Here is a 22006-nt window from a genome sequence, read left to right on the forward strand (position 1 = left end):
AGAAGTAGGTGATTACATGGCTCTGTTCATCTGATCTATTTTATACATCTGCCCTAGAACAAGATGAAAGGTGCCCTAAAATGTCTGGTTCTCTGCATTGTCTATAGAAGTAATTTAGCATAACCAGCTTAGATGTCAACACCAACACTGTAGTACTTAATTTCAGTCAGATGAATCCTGCCCTTGGAGAGCCCTAACCTTCTCAACACATCTGGAGTAACAGCTGAGTTTAGATCAGATCAGAATTGCAGTGCTGCAAATGACGACTTTGGTTTTACAACAGCCTCTTCACAGGACCTCCTCATAGAATCATAGAATCGTTAAGGTTGGAAAAGACCTCTAAGATCATCGAGTCCAACCGTCAACCCAACACCCCCATGCCCATAAACCATGTCCCTAAGTGCTTCATCTACACGTCTTTTAAGTACTTCCAGGAGTGGTGACTCAACCACTTCCCTGGGCAGCCTGTCCCAATGCTTGACCACTCTTTCAGTAAAGAAATTTTTCCTAATATCCAATCTAAATCTCCCTTGGCACAACTTGAGGCTGTTTCCTCTCGTCCTATCTTCCTTTTAGCTCTTTTTGATCTAAATGGCAAATGGGAAGGTGGTATACAGCAACAAGCACTCTGCAATGCTTTGCAGCCCTTAAACTATAGAAGCTCTTTCCTCATTGTGTCATCTTTTGCCATAGCAGAATCTAACAGGAAAATACATAATAAAAATGTTTGAGAGAAGTGGAAAGGATTCATATCTTACTTTGTTTATAACTGTAAAATAATTTTGCATGGAGAATAAAATAACACTGTAGGGAGAAGAGAAATACAAGTTCTATTAATGTGGTTGGGGAGCACCATTAATGTAAAACTATGCGCAGCTTACTCCAGAATTGGTGACTCTCTATGTGCTGAGCGGCTTACTCCAGAATTGGCGACTCTCTATATGCAACAGTATGTTTTTGTGATGGTGGGCAAACTGCAAATGATAATGGGTCCAGCAGTCACTCTTCCCATGTGAGGTTAGTTCGCTTCTGCTTCTGAACAGAAAAGTATGTTGATACTGCAGCTCCAGCTAAATTTTGTTTAGAAACTCCGTTCATTTTCTTTTTGAATTTTAAAGCCATTACCGTTTGTCCCACGTCTGCAGCGTATTCTTCTTGCGTAGGCTGATGTGCATTCACAAACACAGAAATGATTCTTTGCTGACTGAAGCAGGTCTGTCTAGTCAGCACATCACCCTCTCTGTTCAGTTCCAGCTGTGATTGCTGTTGTTTCTATCAAAAATGAAGCAAAAGCTGCCTTGATGTTTTGGAGTTTGGCTTGTTTAATTGTGACACTAGTGTATCAGAAACATCAGCACAGGTTATTGTATAATTAGCAATGATTATCATTGTGGTACAGTATGTTTTCTCAGGGAATGGATTGAAAATGATACGAAGAAGGAGGAAACAAAAGAAACAGATCCCCAAACAAGCATAGACTTGATAGCTTGAAGCTGATCCCAGAATTTCACATGTAACTCCCTGGCTTCCATATGTATTCCACAATACGGTCCAGGAAAAATCACAGAGAGGATGATATCGCATACAGAGTTCTGAAAACTTACTGCAGAAAACATGACAAGTGGAATGAAGAATTTATGATGGCCAAGAACTTCCCATTTGTGAATACAGTTACTGCTACATTTCCCCCTCAGTCTTCCAAGTAAACAAGCTTGACTCTGGTGATGCTTTCAAAGATACTCAGAATCAGAAGTTACTGGAAGACCTCTTTTATGTTGTCTTATTCCCACACTAATTTTACACATAAACTTTATACACTTATGCAATAAAATTCTAAATTTACAAGACTGGCGGATATCTTGACCCTTTTTGTGACTAATTTATTTGTTAACTAAAGGAAAAGATAAATATCTTGTTCATATTCACGTTCTTTAAACTTTCAGCAGTATAAACAGTCTGATGTGAAAAGTATAAGAAAAATGATTAATGTAATTGCAGTACATGTGAAAGATTAGTAAGCCATAGTTCCCACTGATTTTTTAAAATTATAAATAGACACTTGTGTCAGGAGGAAAATATGTATTTTGTGTTATTTATTAATTTTATCACGAGAAACCTTCTATCTATGTGAATTAGAAGTATCAAAAGGACTGGCTACTAAAGGTACATCTGACTATATGATACTATGTTATTTGAGAAACAAATTTTTCCTCTGTATAAAATAGCTTTCCAAAATATTTCAGAAGTACTTAATTTTAAATTCCTTTGTAGAAATGCACTCACAGTCAGTTTATTTCTTCTGATGACAGGTCACGGACTTTGGCTTTGCAAAAAGAGTAAAAGGAAGAACTTGGACGTTATGTGGGACTCCAGAATACCTGGCGCCTGAAATAATTCTCAGCAAGGTACTTTGTCTTGTTATTCAGCCATGTGTTTGATGCAGTTAAAATTTATCACCCAATTATTAAACTCTGAGGGATAAACAATTGCTGATACTTCAAAAAATCAAATTGTGACTAGTCAACTCTTTATGAATTACACAAAATGCAATCGTTGCATTGTGAATATTTTTTAGTATACTAAAACTTACTCCAAAGCAGGGATTTTCACATAACTGTACAGAACTTTCTATATATGCTTGCCATGTAACTTGTGAGGGAAAAAGGGATTTAAAGAATCTGTAATTAGGTTATTTAACTAGCATCCTTACCAGAACAGCAGATCTGAGTGATTACATTCTGAAGTGTTAACAGGCTAGAACAGGAGCTCCAGAGGTAACAAGAACCGCATATTGGATGAATCAGTAGTCATTAAATAACTAGTTGCAGAGCGTTGCAGGTTTAAGGCACTTTACATTAAATCAAACATGACAAACCACTGGTTTTACACATAAAGTACATGCAGTCTAAGCTTACTGTTGATCAGTTTGTGTCTAGTACTTGTTCAAACACTTGCTAAGTGTTTGAACATAGAAGAAATATTATTTATCATATATCTGTTCAACTGTAGCCCGTCATGTTTTGCAAAAGAAAAATATCCTTATAGTTTATGGAACTGCTTATGATATAAACAATCATTTAACATTATGCATTTAGTGTGTGGTTTAATTAAATACCCTTTGCAGGTCTTCAAAAGTAAACTGAAAATACTTTTATTTGGGGAGAAAATGTTCGTTATTTGCAGCTTTTTTGCCCCTATGCAGCTAAAGCAGCAGAAGAAATTGCAATGCGTCTGCTACAAATCCTCCATAGTAGATTTTTCAGGAAAGACTGAGTCTTAGCCCTGAGCTTTGTAAAAGATGTCAGAGAACACATATAAAATTGATGAGGTTGGTGGGGTTTTCTGTCTTTTTTAATATTAGGTAGGATTTACTAATGATTTTATGTTCAGGCTTTAAAGATCAGATCATAATGACTCTATAACAGCTAATTAACTAAACTTCTAAGCTCTTGTAGCTAGGTTACTAAATATGAAAATGAATGTTCTGAAATGCAGATAATCAAGCAAAAAGATGATGGTATACAATATAGGAAGTGTTGTTATATTTAATAACATTTCCCTAAGCTTTGAAAGAAGTTTCAATCATTCTATAACAAGATTATTTTGGTTTTAAATAACTAACTAAATAAATCGTGCCCATTTCTGTCACTTAGGGAGTCTTGTCACATCAGTGTAAAGACATCACTGAAACTCAGCACAGGAGTGTGTGTGAAATGTTTCTTTTTCATCACTGTTTCAGTGTCGTCACTGTATTAAGTATGTTGCTGTTGGAATCTGTGAGTTCAGTTTGGTTTGAACTAGGTTGTAAGTTCTGTATTAAACAAGCAATAATGCATTTGCTTTCTTTGTATTCCATAGATATATATTGAAAATCTTAAACTATGTTAGAAATGTACTAACAGTGGTATTTCTCATTTTATCCAGGGTTACAACAAGGCAGTGGATTGGTGGGCGTTAGGAGTGTTAATCTATGAAATGGCAGCTGGATATCCCCCATTCTTTGCAGATCAGCCCATTCAAATTTATGAGAAGATTGTGTCTGGCAAGGTGAGTGAAGGCTCTGTGTCTTTTCGCAAATGCAGTTGTTTGTCTTTGCAGAACCTGTTTTTTGTGTGGAGAAGGTGCAGGATTTACGGGCTACGAGACAGTGAGCAATTCGGAAAGTATATGGGAAAAGTTTGTAATGTATACTTCTTAAGTACAGACATTGTTACAGTAATATTAAAAATCAAAGTTCTAAAAATCTGTTCCCTGCCTTCAAATTTAAAATGCAAGTTATTACACTTACAGAAATTGTGGTATTATATCCTTTTATGCTTGGATAAAAATGATCCAACAACTATTAACAACTATTTAGCTGTATGCTTAATTTGCCTAGCTATTTTCTTTTCTAGAAATATTTTTGCAGCTTTTGAGAAGCTCTAAAGAGTTTCCATAGTTCATAGTAGGTTTCTTTACTCCTGCAGTCCTGTAGTTCAAGACATGTCTAATGTTCTGTTCAGCTTTTATTGTTACATAAAATTTTTAAAAAGCGTTTCCAACTTTTCCCTTTTATTTTTCATTAATATCTCCTAGTGTGCCAGATAGCACGAAAATGTGATCGTTCTGTTGTTTCTCCTGCCAGCCAGTGTTGTCTCTTCATGTTTCTTTGTGCTCACTTAATTTGTTATGGTTCTTCTCTTCCTTGTCCCTACATAAACACATGCTGTGCCGCAGCTTACATACTTCTGTGATTCTCATCAAGGGAAGTGCTCAGTAGGCCCTGTGGGACACTGCAGTGAGATTGATTCCTGCCTAGGACCTTATTTAAATCAAAAAGGTGGTTGCTCTTTGAAAGGCTGTAATACTGTGAGCCTTCAGCTGTCTCCATGAATATATGGGAATTCATTTACGCAGATATATTTTTAAAGAAATGTTTCTCTTCTAAACTAAAAAAAACTTGGCCATTTTTTGCAGCTGTATCTAATTTGCTTGACATTTTTACTGTTGATCATCTACCTTTTTTACTGAGTCCATGGATGGATGGTTGCAGAAACAGCACTGGACTTGAACTCTGGAAACTTTAACATTCAGTTCTCAGCACGTTTCCTTTATAACCTTAAGTCTTTCATTTAATCTACCTCATGCACTTAATTCTCTTTTTAAAAAATGGAGCTAATATTTCTTTACTTCTCAGCTGTCTAGGTATTATATTCATTAAAACCTGTGAATTTCTCATGTACTGCAGTAGAGCCATATTGACAGGTAAACTGAAGCAGTGTCCTTGATTATCAGACCTCTTGATTTTGCAACATGTTTTTATGTTAAATAATTCTGCATTTATGTCATAATTGATCAGCTGAACATAGGGAGTGTCAAACGCTGAGACTATGGGCATGACAAATACAACTTTCTGCCTCTTCTTTTCCCCTTTCTTCTCTCTTCCGTCTCAAATGGTGTCAGTAGATCTTTTGCTAGTAAAACCCTATGTAATTACATCCCATAAATCATCTTCAAATATTTCTTAGCCAGGTTTGAATTAATTGTATTGGCAAGTCACTCGTGTGCTATCTTCAAATAGTGCTGTGTTATTTATGTAAGACTTTTGATGTTGGTGTATTTAGTTGTCAGAAACAGATTATAGTACAGCATAAAGTTCCAGATTGAATTTTCATATATGATTGCTCAATGTTCAGTTATTTCAGAGCATATCTATATATTTATACACTGTGTGTATGCTATACTAGACTGTATCTCGTGTGTGTGTGTATATATATATAATATAATATAAAAATTTGGTGCTAGAAATTAGTTGAGAATGCCTTGAGATGATGATGTGTTAGTGAGACACCAAGTTAAATTTAGCTTTTTTATCAATATTACATTAAATGAATATTTTTTCTCGACTCAATCAGGTCTTGAAACTTTCAGTTCAAAAAATGGTAGATGCACAAGGTAGTGCTATTGATAAAGGCTCTGTGAAACAGAAATTCATACGTAACAATAAACATCTCTCTTTTGATGCATTCCTATTTGATTTGGTTTTAGTGGAAGAATAGAAAATGGCCCCAATGTTTCCTTTTGTGTGAACGTTGTTTTACTTCACAGAGGGAAGAATCAAATTTGTATATTGTTTTTAATGTGGATATATATTTTTAGGTAAGATTCCCGTCACACTTCAGTTCAGACCTAAAGGATCTTCTAAGAAATTTACTCCAGGTAGATTTGACCAAACGATATGGAAATCTCAAGAATGGTGTAAATGACATAAAGAATCACAAGTGGTTTGCAACTACAGATTGGATTGCCATTTATCAGAGAAAGGTAATACCCTTCCTGATCAAAACTATTATGTGTCTTTAAGGGGTTGAAGTAAAATTTCTAATTGATTTGCTTATTTTTGCTTTCCTAAATCTGTCACTTTTAATTAAACTAAAAAAAGGTGAAAGCAGTTTAATCATTAACACTCTGAAGAGTTTATATTGATTGAATTATGTTTGTTTCTTGTTGATATTTTATCCTGGACCTCTGTGTACATTCATGTTCTCTTAACACGTGTTGTGCTTTAGTCTATTTCTGGAATATCTCAGAATGAGCCATCTCCTGCCGCTCTCGCTTTTTATTTAACTCCTGCTATAGTGGCATCTATAAATACTCTTCCAGAGCAGAGAGGAATTTGTTTTCCTTTCCAGCTAGTTCTTAGCAGTCAGACTATGCTAGTTTTCTTTTTCTGCTAAAGAAGTATGCTCCCTTCTTCTGGCTCTTGCTTTATTTGTGATTGGGACAGAATCAAAATGAGAGAGTATCTACTCAGTCCTCAGTGTCTACTGAGGAGTTTTTGCCTTCTGACACTGCACTTCAATTGACTGTAGTTCCATAAGCTGCAGTAATGGAGAGCGCCCTGCTGAATGCTTTTTTCTGGCATTTTTTAGAATGGTTTTCTAGCCCTGCCTGACCAACATGACTTGCAATGTGGCTTTTAGAAAGTCCCAGTTTGCACTATGAACTTGCACAAGAATGAAAGCAACAGAGAAAATTGAGAATATTTTCAGAGCACGAGCAGCCATTAACATATTTGTTTGAGAGGAGCACATTAGTGGCTGCCAGGATGAATGAAACAGAGCTGGGAGAGGAAACTGGGGAAAGCAATGAGGATGATGACAATTCAGTCTAGGTCTGTCTTCCAGTAGCTCCAAAGCCCCCCCTCCCCTTCAAGGTAGAGTCAAAGTTAAACATCTGTAGATTAGTGAGTTACTAAAACCAGATTCCTAAGAAATTATTTGTTCTTTTAAGCGCAACCTCTGAATTCTTGGGTTTCCAATAGACAACAATAAAAGACTAAAATAACTTCATTGTTGTTGTCCCAGAAGACTCAGGTGGAGAAATGATTTTGTGTCTAGATATTGGTTAAAAGGTTAGAGTCAAGTGATAACATTTCAAGGAATTGGTTTACATTGTTGAAATGCTAACAGTCTTGATTATAGAGACATGAACTTACTGCTGTAACAGCAGTATTTTAAAGGCCAAACCTAAATGCTAACAATAGTTTCTAAAAAGAAACTAGTTGTTTGGCTACACAAACTGTGACAGTACAGTTGTTGTAGTATTCACTAATGTATTAATTACTAGAAGACAGGGTACAATTAACACATCTTGTATTCTTTCTATTAAGTATAGATGTTTTAAGAAAAATTCCCCATTGCAGAATTGTAATTATCTGTTCTTTGCTTTCTTAATGCCTGTTTACAAGGCAGTTTTATATGCACTGAGTTTCATTCCCCAGTATGCCGTTTGGGGACATCCAGGCCCCATAATATTAAATCAGATGTTTTAAGAGTGTGCTAAATATACTTAGCATTGCTAGTGCATTGCTGTAGAGAATTACTTTCACAGAAACAAGATATATTTTAAAATGTGAACTAGTAGTACAGTCAGAATAGCTATTACTAGTTTTAAAGGATTGTGAAAACTGATGCTGAATAAGTTTGACGCTTCTAAGTATAAAGAGTAAATACTAAGAGTCTGAAACAACAGCATGGATTGTAGTATCGTTTAAGCAGTCATAGAAATACAGCAATAAACTTTGGGTTTATACCAGCTTTTCACAGTGGCTGTTACCACAGCATGTATTTTCCTGAATAAACGTAGTGTTCCTTGGCAGCTAATGTAATATGAATAATTTGTTATGCTACAGTCATAAGTGAACCAGTCAATTACTTAGTATTTCAGATCAGATCAAGTCTTGTTTTCTTTGTGTGTTTGTGTAGCTGTTTATTAAAATGCTGCCTGATAATATGGTTGTACTTACGGCCAAACAGGTATTTCTACTATAAACCAGTGTTATCTCCCGCAATCTCTTTTTTAGTGATTTTCTTAGTGAAGATAATAGGAAAAAGTCTGAGGCATCTCATTTGAACATGTTCTAAAATTCCAGCAGTAAATAAGATTTCTTGTGCTCTGAGCTTTGTTGTAAGGAAGTAATTAAAAATCAATTTGAGAAAACACAGAGACAGAATTCAGGTAATGGTAAATGTTGCTTTGTAGGCTAGGTATGTACACAGACTGTGTATTCTCTCAGGATAAATCACCTAAACTTGTATATTGTTTTAGGAACAAAAGGATATATATGTGACAATTGTAGCGCAGTCTATAAATGCAGAAAGTTAGTGTTATTTCTTGGGGGTGTATAGTGTTATCACCCAAAGTCAGCAGAGTTTAATTTGTATTAGTCTGTGCAGTACCTCTTTAATTTACTGATTTCCACACACACACACCCCCCTGCCATCAGTAATCTACCTGGGGCACTGCACAGTGTGATCTGATCCCCTGCCTCAGCTGGAGCCATGCCTGCCCTGCTTATCTGTCTCCCCACCGTGCTGCCTCTGGCACACGTGCTCCTTGGGACGTCCCAGAGAGAGATACTTCTCTGATTACTTTGCATTTCCAGGTTTAAATTTGCATCACCTCAATAATTTTGCTATAATTCTGCTTACCATAAAGGTGGATAAATCAGGCACCTGATTTATCAGTCAGACGAAAAAGAGGAATGCAGTACTGATAATCATGCCTCCAACTCCAGTTTGTCCTAGGCCTGTTTCAGTAGAGCATCTCTCCTTCTCCCTGGTCTTCCATTCTCGCTGGTCCCTTCCATAGCATCCATTCTTCATCATTGCCTCCCATCAATCCCAAACCCAGCCTATTCCTTCTTTCAGCATGCAGTTGATTCTAAAATTTAGGTTATTTTTAAAAGTAATTAAGCTTAATTTTGAACTTTATAAGGTGTGACAGACTAGAAGGATTAAGATTTAAATTAATATTAGCTAAGTGAAGGTGGAATTTAGTAGTCTGTTGCCTAAAATAGCATTGCAGTGTCTGGAGGTTGGGAACAACTCCTTCTTTATTTTTTTTCTTTGTTTTCCCCCCCCCAACTGTGTAGGGACAGCGTAAGTTGTTAGCCAGTAAAAATGCAGGTGTGTCCCTGTGCAGACCCGTATCTTCATTTAAGGTGTCATCTTTAGTTTAAGTTCCAAGATGAGTAGAGGCTGAAGTGCACTAATTGGGACAGAAGGGTTGAGACCGTTAAGTTGTAGCCAGACCCAAGGATTTTATTTTTAAGGTCAACCTCAAAGAGCTGCAGGTTCCCTCAACTTCAAGAAGCAGCAGTTAAGAGGGGAACGACTGGTTCCAATACCTGAGTGTGAATGGCTTACTACCATACAGCTGACATGAGATGCACTGAATCTCAAGGGTAATCGAGTATATATGTGGATTTGAGAGGGTATGCAGGCAGTCTTTACCAGAAGGGGTTTTCCATCATTAATTAGAGCTGCACTGGCTTTCTGTACAATCTTTTAGTGACCCCTTCAAGTCATTGCTTGTCTCTCAGTTGTGACCTAGTTTTGAGAAGGCTCTCACTTCTCACTTACAGTTAGGTCCTACGAAGAACTTTGTAGGAGATGCAGAACAAATTGTTTTAAACTTGTATTAGATTAGTTTTTATTTGGAAATAGAGGATTGTTGGTAAGTAGGAGGAGAGAGGCTCCAAACAGCCCTGAGATTTTTGAGTAGTGTTGATGGCAATCAATCTACTTCTCCGCTTCTGCTATGACCATGCGACTGTTGCATACAGCTCTCGCTGCGCTGGGAGCCGCACCACGCAGCTAATGAGCTAAGAGCAGGGTCTCTTCTGCAAGAAGAGAACTAAACTTTGTTTTGAAGTGGAAGTAATTTTTTATTGATGTTTGTCTGTGAGATAGTCTTTTTTCAACTCACATTCATACATCTAGGCCTGCACCTTCTTAGGCTGGTTCTATTTATGTGCCACAACTTTAAGCTGGTTCACTGTAATATCTGGTTTCTTGGCAGGATTTGAGGAGTAATGGGAATATTGTTGTGTGCTCATTATCACAGTGTTAAATCTAAAGGTATTAGGCCGATAATATTTCATGTGCTTCCCCCCCCTTCCCCCCCAAATACAGGTAGAAGCTCCGTTCATACCAAAGTGCAGAGGCCCTGGAGATACCAGCAACTTTGATGACTATGAAGAAGAAGATATTCGTGCGTCTCTAACAGAAAAATGTGCAAAAGAATTTGCTGATTTTTAGTAGGAGTAAGAGGACAAGATGACATCAGGGCTCACATTGGGATCTTTGCACTCTGTTAACAGATGAGGTGGAGCTGAGACCATCATATGTCAAAACAGTTACCTAGTTACTTCATTCCACAAAGCTGACTGAGGTCTTTATTGCCATCTTCCATGTGTGCAGTTTGCACCAACCCTTCTAACTAGGCACAATTAAGCAAGCACTGTTTGTGCAGTAACACAGAATAATAGACCACTTTCCTACTTAACTTTGGTTTCTGTCGTTCTTTGTTTCTGTGTATTGTTCATTTTCCCCCTTTAAAATGAAGTAGTTTTTTACCCAAGAATGCTCCATTTTATTTTGAATAATGTATTATTTGTGTGAGTGAAATGGAAGGTGTTGCGGCTAGTGTGATTTAGACTGAAGTGAAAGATAAATGTTGCTTCTAGTCTGTGCCAGCCAATAATTCTTGTCTGTCTTGTGTCTGATGCTACAATTTATAATAATTTTTTAGTAGCTCAGACTAAACCTAGCCAACATTTTTAGCATTTTTGAAGGTAGTATTTATCGCCATATAAATGTCTGCTAAATTAACTTAAAAACATTTCTTCCTGGAGACTGACCAAAATCCAGTAGAATCAATTGGATGGCTTAAGTAGGGGACAGTAGCTAGACCCCGTGCCTTGGTTTTCTACATCCCTGCAGTTTTCGTCACTGCCTCCTTCCTTTGTATTTCCCACCTAGGCAGTAAAATTGGTAAATTGCCATAACCAGACTGTACTATGGAAAGCTTACAGTCTCATGAGAGGGAGTAATTCCACCTGGTCTGGATTTTGGACCATATTTAACCAAGTCAACTTACCAGCATTTCAGTTGGCAGGTATGAAATGGCTTTTTTTACGAACAGGAACCCTAAACTCTTAAAGGAAGTTTTGGTCAGTATTGTAGAGAATATGATTCATTTTGATTCACTTTTTTTTTTTTCTTTTAAAAAAAGCCTATGTTTGGACTCCCAAAGTATTCCTTGTTTTGAGCCTTTTTTGATTAAAAAAGGCATCCATTAAAATAAAAACCACCACACCACAAAAAGCAGAATGCGCTCTGCCATTAGCTATGAAAAACAAATGGTTTAGCAAATGCAAAATAATGTTCTAGCTGCATCGCTGGATGAACACGGTTATTTTTTGTTAGCTGTTAAGAATAAGAGGTTATTGCCAAGTTTTTATTCTGGTATACTATATTAGTAAACTGAGGATGGAGTACTGCTACAATCATTTTCTTTTTAACTACAGCACTTCATTCACGAAGAAAAGAGACAAAGTTTAAAAACTGCAACAACTGGGTTTATTTTAGTTGCGTTGTGTCTTCATTTCTAACCTACTTTCTTGCAATCAAACAGAATGTATGGTCACACAGATATAAGTATTTGGGCTTAATTATGTTTTGTATACTCTCACCAACTGACTTAAAAGATACTGCTACCATGTGCTAGCTTTGGGCACTTTTACACATTTATTTCAATGTTAATAATCAGTGGCTCAGCACTTTTTTGGGGGTTGCTTTTAAACTTATTCATAGTAGTTTTATTTGTACACTTGATTCTGGCTGTCTCAGTGACCTGTCTTAAAACAGCACATCTAAACAGTTTAAACTAGACTCATTTTATGATAAATTTACATGCATACAAGGATTAATTGTTTTTAAAAAAAATGAGCTATATTGATACATAGCCATTGTATTTGTTTGAATGTCAGTGCAAATAAACCACTGACATTCCTTCCTTTTAATCTGTATGACACTCCTTTAAGAAAAGTCTTTGTAGACATTTTACAAAACAGTATGAAACATACCATCCAACATTCTGTATGTTTAGGTTGTTGAGCATTTTTGCACAACGTCATTAGGAGGCTGACACTGAATGCAGTCTTTGTCCACCCATATTTACATATGTGCAAGAAAAGTATAAGATACTTTGCTGTAGCAAATTTTATGTAACAAAGATATATCGTCACATTAATAAATTTAAAGAAATCCTTTGTATGAAAATGTTAAAATCTTTTGTATTTCATTTAGACCAAGGACATGCTGCTGTATGCTAGCTGTATGCGATAAATTCTACAGTAACTTTGTTGTCGTTTATGAACTTTAAAAGATTTTAATAAATGTTGGAGATCACAATTTGATTCTGTTATGATTTTAATTTTTAATCATTACATTTATAATTCTAGTAAGGTTCAGAGATTTTTCTGTTTTGTAAAATACTGTAATCATTCATCTTGCGTGTACAATAAGACAAAAGTCTAGGAAATTGGTTCTGACATGTCTGTCTGATATCCAGAGTAAATTCTACGTGGGCATAAGTGGAAAAGTCATCTTAATGCCATGATATTATGCTATTTTTTAATTTTATTAAAATCCTGTTAGAAAGTAAAATACTTTTCCAATATGGCATAACAGACTTCAGTATGGAAATGAGATTCTATTTTGGAAAAGGAGGGGAAGTGTGCAATTTCCAAGGCATTAGTGAGTATATTTGACAATGTGAGTATTATACAACCCTCTCATTTAAACACAGTCATAAAATATAACTACAGAATATTATGTTACCTGTATTTAATTTGAAAAATCCTTTTCACAATATGGAAAAATTGTATATCTATGACAGTAGAAGCTTGTTAATTTTACACATTTGAGGAATTAAGTGTTGAACTATATGGTATATTTTAATTGTACTCTAGTTGTATGTAACTTTCATTTCCAACATAAAGGATTGTATCTCATTAAGTAAATTGCTTTTTTATTATCTTGTCAGTTGCATTAAAACCCTTATTTTTAAATCCTTTAAAGTATTTTACTAATTTTTGCAAATAATTAGATGTTTTTAAGTGCTGCAATAGTGTGCAATATAGTAAACATTTATATACAGAAGTGCAAATTAAATTATGTACAACACTTGTGCTGCTTCTTTGTGAATCAGAATGTTGTATGGTGAGAGTTGCTGCATCTCCCCACACACTGCAAACAGGGTTTGAAAGCAAGAGGAAAAGGTTATGAAACATACTGCACATATTAGTTGGGACCCACTAAGCTTTACACTAACTAGGGTGTTTGGAGAAGATGGTGTGGAGAACATTAAAGGCTCTGTGAGAAGTCAGTGAGTTGGACTACTTAGACAATCAAAGGCAAGCAAGGTGATCATTAATTGCAATATTGTTTGTCTTCATATTTTCACATTCAGACTCGATGCTTTATATTAAAGATAATTGCCTGGTTTTAAACTGTCTGCAGATCCCCCTGTACAAACTTTGTGCTGTGTCTCATTGTGCTGTGAAACAACTGATAGAAGTAAAGACTGTTCGTGGTCTTGGCATTGTCTGTCTTGAGGCTTTTTCTGCAAGTGGTGTCGGGAGAGGCTCTGTACCTGCTGTCTGCAACGCAGCTCCTCCTCTTCCGCTTTCTGAGCGGAGCGTCGGCCTCTGCTTCTGCTGCTGTACAGCTACTGACTGTGGGTTTGTGTTTTTCTTGGTTTCGTAGTACAAGTGCTATATTACATTTTAAAGACCTTTGTACTTTTTCTAACGCTGAGCTAAGAAACTGCAGAAGGATTGTCGTCTAGCCTTTACTACAGACCCATGCGAACACAGCCTGTCGAGCAGGAGATTTGAAGGTGTCATTCAAATCTGTTGTTCTTCTAATTTGCTGTGTGTAAGGAGGACTTATCCCAGATAAGAATTTGGGAACCATTCCATAAGAAGCTGGTAAAAAGACGATTCCATTCTCCAGCTGGGGTCTGTATAGGTGACCTGGATGTGTTTGACAAAAAAAAAAAAAAAAAAAAAGTTGTCTGACCACCCGAGTTTTACAAGTGTGGGTCTTGCACACGTTTTAAAAATGTTTTGAATTGACAGCTTGGGGAATCAACTGATTTGAGGCCTCTGACAGAAGGGGTAAAATATGAGTGTCTAATGTCAGGCTGGGTAGTGATCACTTCCAGTAAAAGGGCTAGAGCTCCACAGGATGTTTAAATATCTTACGGATAGTAAATACCTGTCATCTTACGTAGGAATTATGTGAAGTGTTGGATTTTTTAGAAGGATAAGACTGGTATCTCTGAGCAAGATAGGATCTCAAGATAGCTTCCCTTCCTAACCTTTGAATTTGATAATGAATAAAAGTTTGAATTAAATCTGAGGTTTAGTCACATTTTGACCTTTTGTTGTTGCTTTTTTTTTTTTGTATACTGCAAAAAGGGATGCCTGCCTGAAAGAAACTTGCATATATTGAAAATGTCCTTTATTCTTATAATTCACTCCTACAAAAAGTTCCTACCTCAGTGGGATAACAGCAGCTTGAGGTTTCCATAAAATCATTGGGATGAGTTCCCAATAGTCCAGTGCAAAGCCAGTAAAATTTCCTTTAGAATCCTTACAGTCTGGTTGTCCTGTTCCCTCCCTCAGAGGGTCAAAACCAAATGTTTTTGCAAAAATGTATTTCTAAAAATTGTGTTTACGTGGCTCTTTGCTTTAAGTTTTAAAAGCAACATATTTGTGGTGTTATTTGCGTTAGCTCATGGTCAGTGAAGCATGCCAGAAAGACCCAGTGACAAACTTGCACATTCCTCACTAGTGCTCAGCTTACAAGATTTAGATTTTGATAGATCACACAGTAGCAATCTAGTATCTAATTGCAAATTCTGCTCTTTGTGTTGAGAAGCAGCCTGTCTGAGGATGAGGCATCTTTGCTAAAGACAAGATAGGGAAAACACTTTGCCCAACACGTGTTCATGGTTGCAGCACAAAAACTCTTCAGGATGAAAAGGTGGTTCTAGTTGGAAGGAGTTTGAGGAAGGAGGTCAGTGATCTGTTCCTGTATATACGGCACCACAGTAGCAGATGTTTTCCTTTGCTGGGAGGTAGAGGTTAGAGACTTCTTCCTTTGCCTTTGCTTCTAAGATGCTGTGGAAGATCGGAAAGGACACAGCTGTAGGCATATGGACTCAAACGGAGCAAGATCTCAGCAGCCTGGCATGTAGTGCAGTATGTTCTGAGTGCGTCCAGTCAGTTACAGGAAGAAATACTGGTGATTAGTGCAATAAAGAGAAAACTGGAGTGCTGGAAAGGCTTGATTAACTTTCTGAAATTCTTTTACCATCAAGATAATTTGATTAAATTAAAAAAAAAATAATCCAACATGACCTTATTTGCATTTAGTGGCGTATCAATGCTTTGGTCTACACAGCAATATCACAAGAACTGTCTTCTACTGGAAGTATTGTGTGTCTACATTGCTACTTTGTATGTATATACCGTTATCTAAGTAATTGTCAGTTCAACAAAATGAATGCTTGATTGGGATGTCCTTTCAATTTCTTCCATCTCTATCGTCATCTTTCTACTTCATGTTTGCATAAAGTGGGGATCTAGGTATCAGGACTCCACTAATGATAGGTAACACCTTGGATAAATAAAACAACGTAAGTCACCTGTCCCACAGGTGTGTTAACTGAGGTTAAGCAATTGGTATTTGGTTATTTCATAAATGCCCAGAGTTTATAAAATAATCTCTCTTTCAACTGGCACCTTAAAAAAAATTATAATGTGTCCCCATTAAATACATTATCTTTATTTCCCTTTATTCTCTTGCCATACATATCAGGAAGGATGCCTCTGGCAAGATTGCTTACAGGTGGGAAAAATTAAGAGAGGAGCTGAGCCGGTAGCCTTAGTAAAAACACTGTGTTGTACCAGAAACAGGATCATGGTGGCAGATTCATTCTAAGGGGTCCATGATACAACGCGTGTGCAATGTAGTGATACAGTTTGTTAATGTTAGCGCGTCAGTTCATGTCAGGAGTGTGGCTCTACTTCTACAGAAGTATCTGCTCTGTGGTTTAGGACATAAGCCAGGGACTTGGTTCCAGGAGGACATCCACATCAGAGAGCCACCTCCCATGGCCAGAGCACCCATAGCTCGTTCATTCTGGAAGAGAATTTCATAACGGGACTGGGTCGGCTGCAAGGTACGTTTCCCGCCAAGAGAAGTACTGCAGTGAATGCTGGGGGAAAAATAACTCCCTAAGGTCTCATAAATTGGTTGGTCTTTTTTAAAGCCACACAAGGAAACTTGAAATATCAACACAAATGCTTTTTTACTCGGGATTTGTACAACCCAAAGCTCTTCTTTAGGGCATTCCTAGTGTTACGTCTGAAGTTATTAAATTGGTCTTAATTTTGCAACTACTTATTGACTAACAGAACTCAACTCCGACTTTTCTTGAACTTTTATGTTCCAGATTACTACAAAAACCTGTAAACTAAAATGAATCATGATTCCACCTTCACATAGCTCCTCTGTAACAAAATGCTCTAGTTGCATTCATTTGCCAGTAGATGGCACATTTATATGGTGTGGAACAGTGAGTGTAAGAAACGTCAGCTGCAGAACATAGTAAGAACAAGAGACTTGGAAAATATTCAGGAGCAGTAGGGAATGAGAAACTTGGACTGTACCAGTCACATAATACGTCAGATAATATATGCAATACCAACCATGAGTATTTGTTGTTTATGTATTAGTAGATTTTGCCTTTAAATCCTTTTACAGTTAATTATTAATACTTGAAATATTTATTGGTTTTCATATCAGCATCAGCAAAAAAGGGGTTTTTGACACTAATTTGAAAAAAAGCATTTTTTTCATGATATGTATTATTGCGCAAGCTATATATATATACACACTAAAAATCCCTGACTGATAAATCCTGTCAGGGTCTGTTGTAATAGCACGCAATCACGTTTCTGTATTATGTGCACTTGAAAGTTCAGAAATACGCTGCTTTTAACCAAAGATTGTCACAAAAAAAGTTTGAAAACTGCTTCTAAGCTGGTTCATTAAATATATAGTGTTTATAGTAGAGAGGATATTTTTAGAGTTGGATGCTAATCAAATTTAGATGTATCTCTACTAATTATAGTTATAACGTTTACAGGCAAAAACCATTGGTCAATATTTTTCTGAATTATGTGACCACCAGAGCAGTTGGAGAGAAAGGCGTTACAGCAAACCTGTTCCTGAGAGCGTCTCTGATCAGAGCCTCACCAACCAATTTAGAGCTGAGCAAATTTTTAAAAGGTCAGTTTAACTGTTATAACCTTAATGCAAACTTTTGAATGTCATGTCTGCTCATGCTCACATGTGGATATCTGTTTGGTTTTGGTTTATATCAAAAGAGAGAGTAGAGAGGGGAAACAGGGTCATCTAATGTGCGACTGGAACACTTACCCTGCTCTAACAGTGGTTCCTTTCTTGCAGTCAGTGGGTGCTGTTTGCAGCCATGGTCTGCCAAACAACATGCGCATCCTTTGATCTTTCATATTTACACACAAAGCGTAGGGTTGTCATGATTTCTTTTGGTTTCCTCATAGTTCAGTGCCTGTGAGCAGGTAGAGAACCCATAAGCCCCCCACTGGCACCAGTGACTGAGGACTGCAGAAAACACCCTTCTCTGGGTCCATGGTGCTTTCAGTGGGCTGAGGAGCAGCATCCTCCATGGCTGGTCAATGGAAGAAATGCCATATTCTGGTCTTCCACACATGTTACCAGTTCTGGCAGTTATACCAGAACTGTAACATGTAAAGAAGGTGCACCCATGCCCTGGTAAGTACTGGCTCTACAAATCTTAGAAATCTGGATGTTTCTAAACCAGGCTAAAACTGCCTGCTACTAGTTAACTCCGCCTGCCTACTGGCTATCTGGTGGAAAAACTTCACCGCTCTAGAAATTCACTGAATGATCAGCCTGAACACCTCTGAAATACGATCATTCCCCAAAAAGCCTATGATTAGCAAAGGTGGATGCCCTGCAAGAGCTTGCCACTATCCAAGTGTTGCGTAGATCTCTGTGCATGCTCAGAATATTTTTTTAGAAGAAAACCATAAAGGAACAGCTTGGTTTGGCTGGACTTCTGATGCCAAGGTGGGTTTGTGACTAAGCCTCTGCTTTTCTTTATTGAGTGTACACATGGTCCTGAATCTTACTGACCTTGGCTTCTAAGAAAACCTCTTGATGGGAAGGTGATGTAAGAATGTTACCACAGTGCTTTTGAGGGGAAATCCGTGACACCCCAGGAAGTCTGTGTAGGACTGAGCAGAAACCTCCACTGGCAGGTGTGGAGAAGGCTCTTAAAGTCCCCACATTGAAAATGGGGGCGAGGTCAGCACAACTGCGTTGGAACGTTTTAATTGCTGCTGTCAGGTGGCTATTGAGGAAACTAGGTGTTAGTCTTACCTATTGTAAAAATAATACATAAGTTAGGATTCTTGGAAATGAAGGAGGTATTTGGAGTTGTCCCTACAGAAAATATTTTCCAGCTTGTGGACTAGGTGTCTATGATGGATGTTCCCTCGGTCTGGGTGCGGGTCTCCTCTGTCTCTTGAAAAGATGCTGTATGAGAGCTGCGCGGGCTCGTGGGTATGCTGGCTTCCACTGGGGTCTGTACTGGGCCCAGTTCCCAGGCACAGTGTCCAGGGAAGTAAAAGCTCGTACAGGAGGCTGGTGAGGTATCGGAAGGGTGCAGCCAGGACTGCCTTGTTATTAAGATGGCAGCCTTACCCCTGTAAATATTGTCTGGAGAACGGGGAGGAGGAGCAGAAGTGCACAGTGCCAACCCCGAGCCACCGCAGGGGAAAGCTGCCTGCCAGGAGTCGGGTTCCTGCCCCCCCTGCAGCAAAAGGACCTGCGAACTGCACTGTCACCACTAGTCACCAAGTGGGTCACTGGGCCACCACGTGTCGAAATCAGGCTTTTGATGGTTTTTCAGTGATAAACAGTTCTTCGCTCCTGAGGGGAAAAAAGCTTCCCAGCAAAATGGGGAAAAAACCTACCACTAATTTCTTAATGTAGTGTTTGAAATATAGTTGAGATTTCTGCCTGTGTTTTACTGACGTTTTTCTGTCTGTAGCTGTTTTTCCATTCTTGTGCGCATCAGCATGTTGTGCTTTTTCATTTGCCTCACTTCATACAACCAAAGTGCTACCTTTCAGGTTTCCCATAGATTTAACAGCTATTTCACTGAGATGTCTGAGCCATATTTATATAAAATATTTTTATTAGGCTGGATTCTGTCTCACAATGTTGGTATTTCATCTGAATACGTTTTATAGGCTTCTTGCTACATTGTCACAAGCTAGGCAAATATGTGGCAGGTAGTACTGCTAGTATGGGCAGAATGAGTTGTTGTTTATACAATGATTTTTTTATATAAAGTATAAGCTTTAAAATAACAAGGGTTTAAGTCTGGACGGTAGCTTTATTAAATATAGAGCAATTACCAGAATAACAAGGAGGAGAACAAAATAAGTAGGGCAGGAAATTCTCAGTGAAGTGGATCTAATTCACGTGCAGGAAGATTTATTTAAGCAATTCAGTCTTGGAAACCAGAGGAAGCAAAAGCAGAAAGGTACCACTGGCCTTGCATTGCAGTCAGCTGCTGTACACGTTCATTTTTAGCCTGGTGTGAAGCGGGTGCAACTCTAGTCATCTTACTGGAGATTCATACGGTTACAAAAAAAGGTTGGATAAGGCTTATTGTGTAAAAAGGACCTTAGCATACTAAAGCAAAGATTTAAGGGACTCGCCGTCAGGACAAACCAGAGGGTCTTTGCCATCCTGTTAATTACTGCCTTGTCAGTAAATCTGAGCAGTGCTCCTCCCCCCGAGGTTTGCAGCAAGGGAGCTGTGTTGCTGATTCAGCACTGTGCACCTGCAGAGCTCTTAACCCACGCGTTGATCCTGAAACCCAGAGCTTTTACAAAACTTTTTGCACATCTACGGACCCTGGTTTTTACCTTATAAGAGTGTACCCAGGTAACTGCATGGAATATAAATCGAGGCTGACTGGCTCTTGTGCTCTGACCTCATACTTAAACATGTACTTCAACTTGATTGCCTTAGAAATGAATGCCAGGTTGGTTCAAGTCACTCTGCTGTATTCTTGCCACAGGTTTTCTGCCTTCCTTCGCCCCACACCTGCTTTACACCAATGCTATCTTTGGCCTTCTGTCTAGGCTTTATGCAGAACTTCAGGGCAACATGACAATGCTCAGCCATGCAGAAAACCCTCGCAGCTCAGAAGACACAGGATGGCGTTTGGATGACCTTCCCGGCCAAAGCAGGAATCAAAGAGAGGAGCTTCATCGCTGGACTCCGTGGGCGGACTGGAGTACCTTGCTGCGAACCGTCCCTCATTCCTCTTTGCAATGCCTAAGTAGGGAAGGAAGAGCAGGACGTCAGGTATTAAGCTGTCGATGCTGTGGAGCAAGGTAAGTGGCAAAATTCCATTCAAGCAAACTAGAAAGAATATGGATTGGAGTGGAAAAGACCTTAACTGAGGAAAGACAGTTTTCTGAGAGTGGAGAAAAGTATTGGAAAGGTGCAACCTGGACCAGTAACAGGGATTTTGCCTCTTTCTGGGTGTACAGTAATTGTCAGGGACTGTGGAAAATACCCTGAGGTACTTACCAATCCTAGGATGTCTAAAATCATCAGTGCCATACAGGTGTGATAAAAGACCTCCATAAGTGTAGTGTGAGCTAGGGGCTATTCAGAGCAGACAGGGAAGGTAGAAGGTACTGCTGAGACCCTACTGCGCCCCAGGGTGCAGCTCCAAATCTGCTCCTGGAAGGTGAATGTACGCAAAGAGGAAAATGGAACGAGCTCAGAAAATGCAGAGGTTATTACAGAGAGAGTCTAAAAGGGCTATGGTCATTCAGACAGTTGAGTCTATATAAGCAAGTGAATACCAGAGAAACAGAGAAGTCAACTATTAAACAAACAATATTAGTACAGGAACAAATAGGTATAAACTGTTCATGTGTTTTTCAAGTTGTAAATTAGAAGTCCTTAACCACCAGTAAAGGGGTGCTTGGCACAGGCTTTCTGACTGGTCGAGTGGGGTGAGATTCTTTATGGGCTCAAAACCAGCACTAGATGCAGATGTGGTTATGTGAGGGTTTGCCTGTGATGGCAGGAGATCAAACTCTATGGCCTGGAAGGTCCCTTTTTAGTCCTGTATTGCTAGGAAGGAAATGATGCAAAAGGGATTTTTAGACTACTGTTACTAATAGACTGGAAATAGCTATAAATTCAGTTTGGGTGGCAAGCAGTCATCTTAAACCTGTGTCACTTCCACATCTGTGACAAGAATTACTTAAAAACAGCCTGTGTCCCCTGCTCGTTTCTCCTGCCGCCAGTGCTGCACATTAAGAGGAGCTGATGGGTTTTGGCTGCTAATCACGTTTGGATGAAATCTCTCAGCATTTTGGCTATCTGTGGTTTACTTTCTTCCTCACGGTGAGCAGCATTTCCGATCTGGCCGCCAGGAACCACAAATGATCAGTGCCAGCCCCGAAATGTCTCCCTGAACACCCCGAGGAAAAGCACAGCAC

At 38.3% G+C, this 22006-nt stretch overlaps 1 protein-coding gene across 5 annotated transcripts in view; it reads left to right on the forward strand.

The window, feature by feature from the left end:
• The window catches only part of PRKACB (protein kinase cAMP-activated catalytic subunit beta), a 75946-nt gene extending 62428 nt beyond the window's left edge, over positions 1–13518 (forward strand). For all 5 annotated transcript variants that reach the window (XM_075156132.1, XM_075156134.1, XM_075156131.1 and 2 more), the window contains 4 exons: positions 2310–2405; positions 3925–4047; positions 6139–6303; positions 10458–13518. In XM_075156132.1, coding sequence (XP_075012233.1) covers positions 2310–2405; positions 3925–4047; positions 6139–6303; positions 10458–10583 — 510 coding nt within the window. In that variant the 3' untranslated portion in view covers positions 10584–13518. The remainder of the gene's footprint in view (positions 1–2309; positions 2406–3924; positions 4048–6138; positions 6304–10457) is intronic.
• Positions 13519–22006: the final 8488 nt, after the last annotated feature.

The sequence above is a fragment of the Calonectris borealis genome, chromosome 8 (assembly GCF_964195595.1).
Source record: "Calonectris borealis chromosome 8, bCalBor7.hap1.2, whole genome shotgun sequence".
NCBI classification, from domain to species: domain Eukaryota; kingdom Metazoa; phylum Chordata; class Aves; order Procellariiformes; family Procellariidae; genus Calonectris; species Calonectris borealis.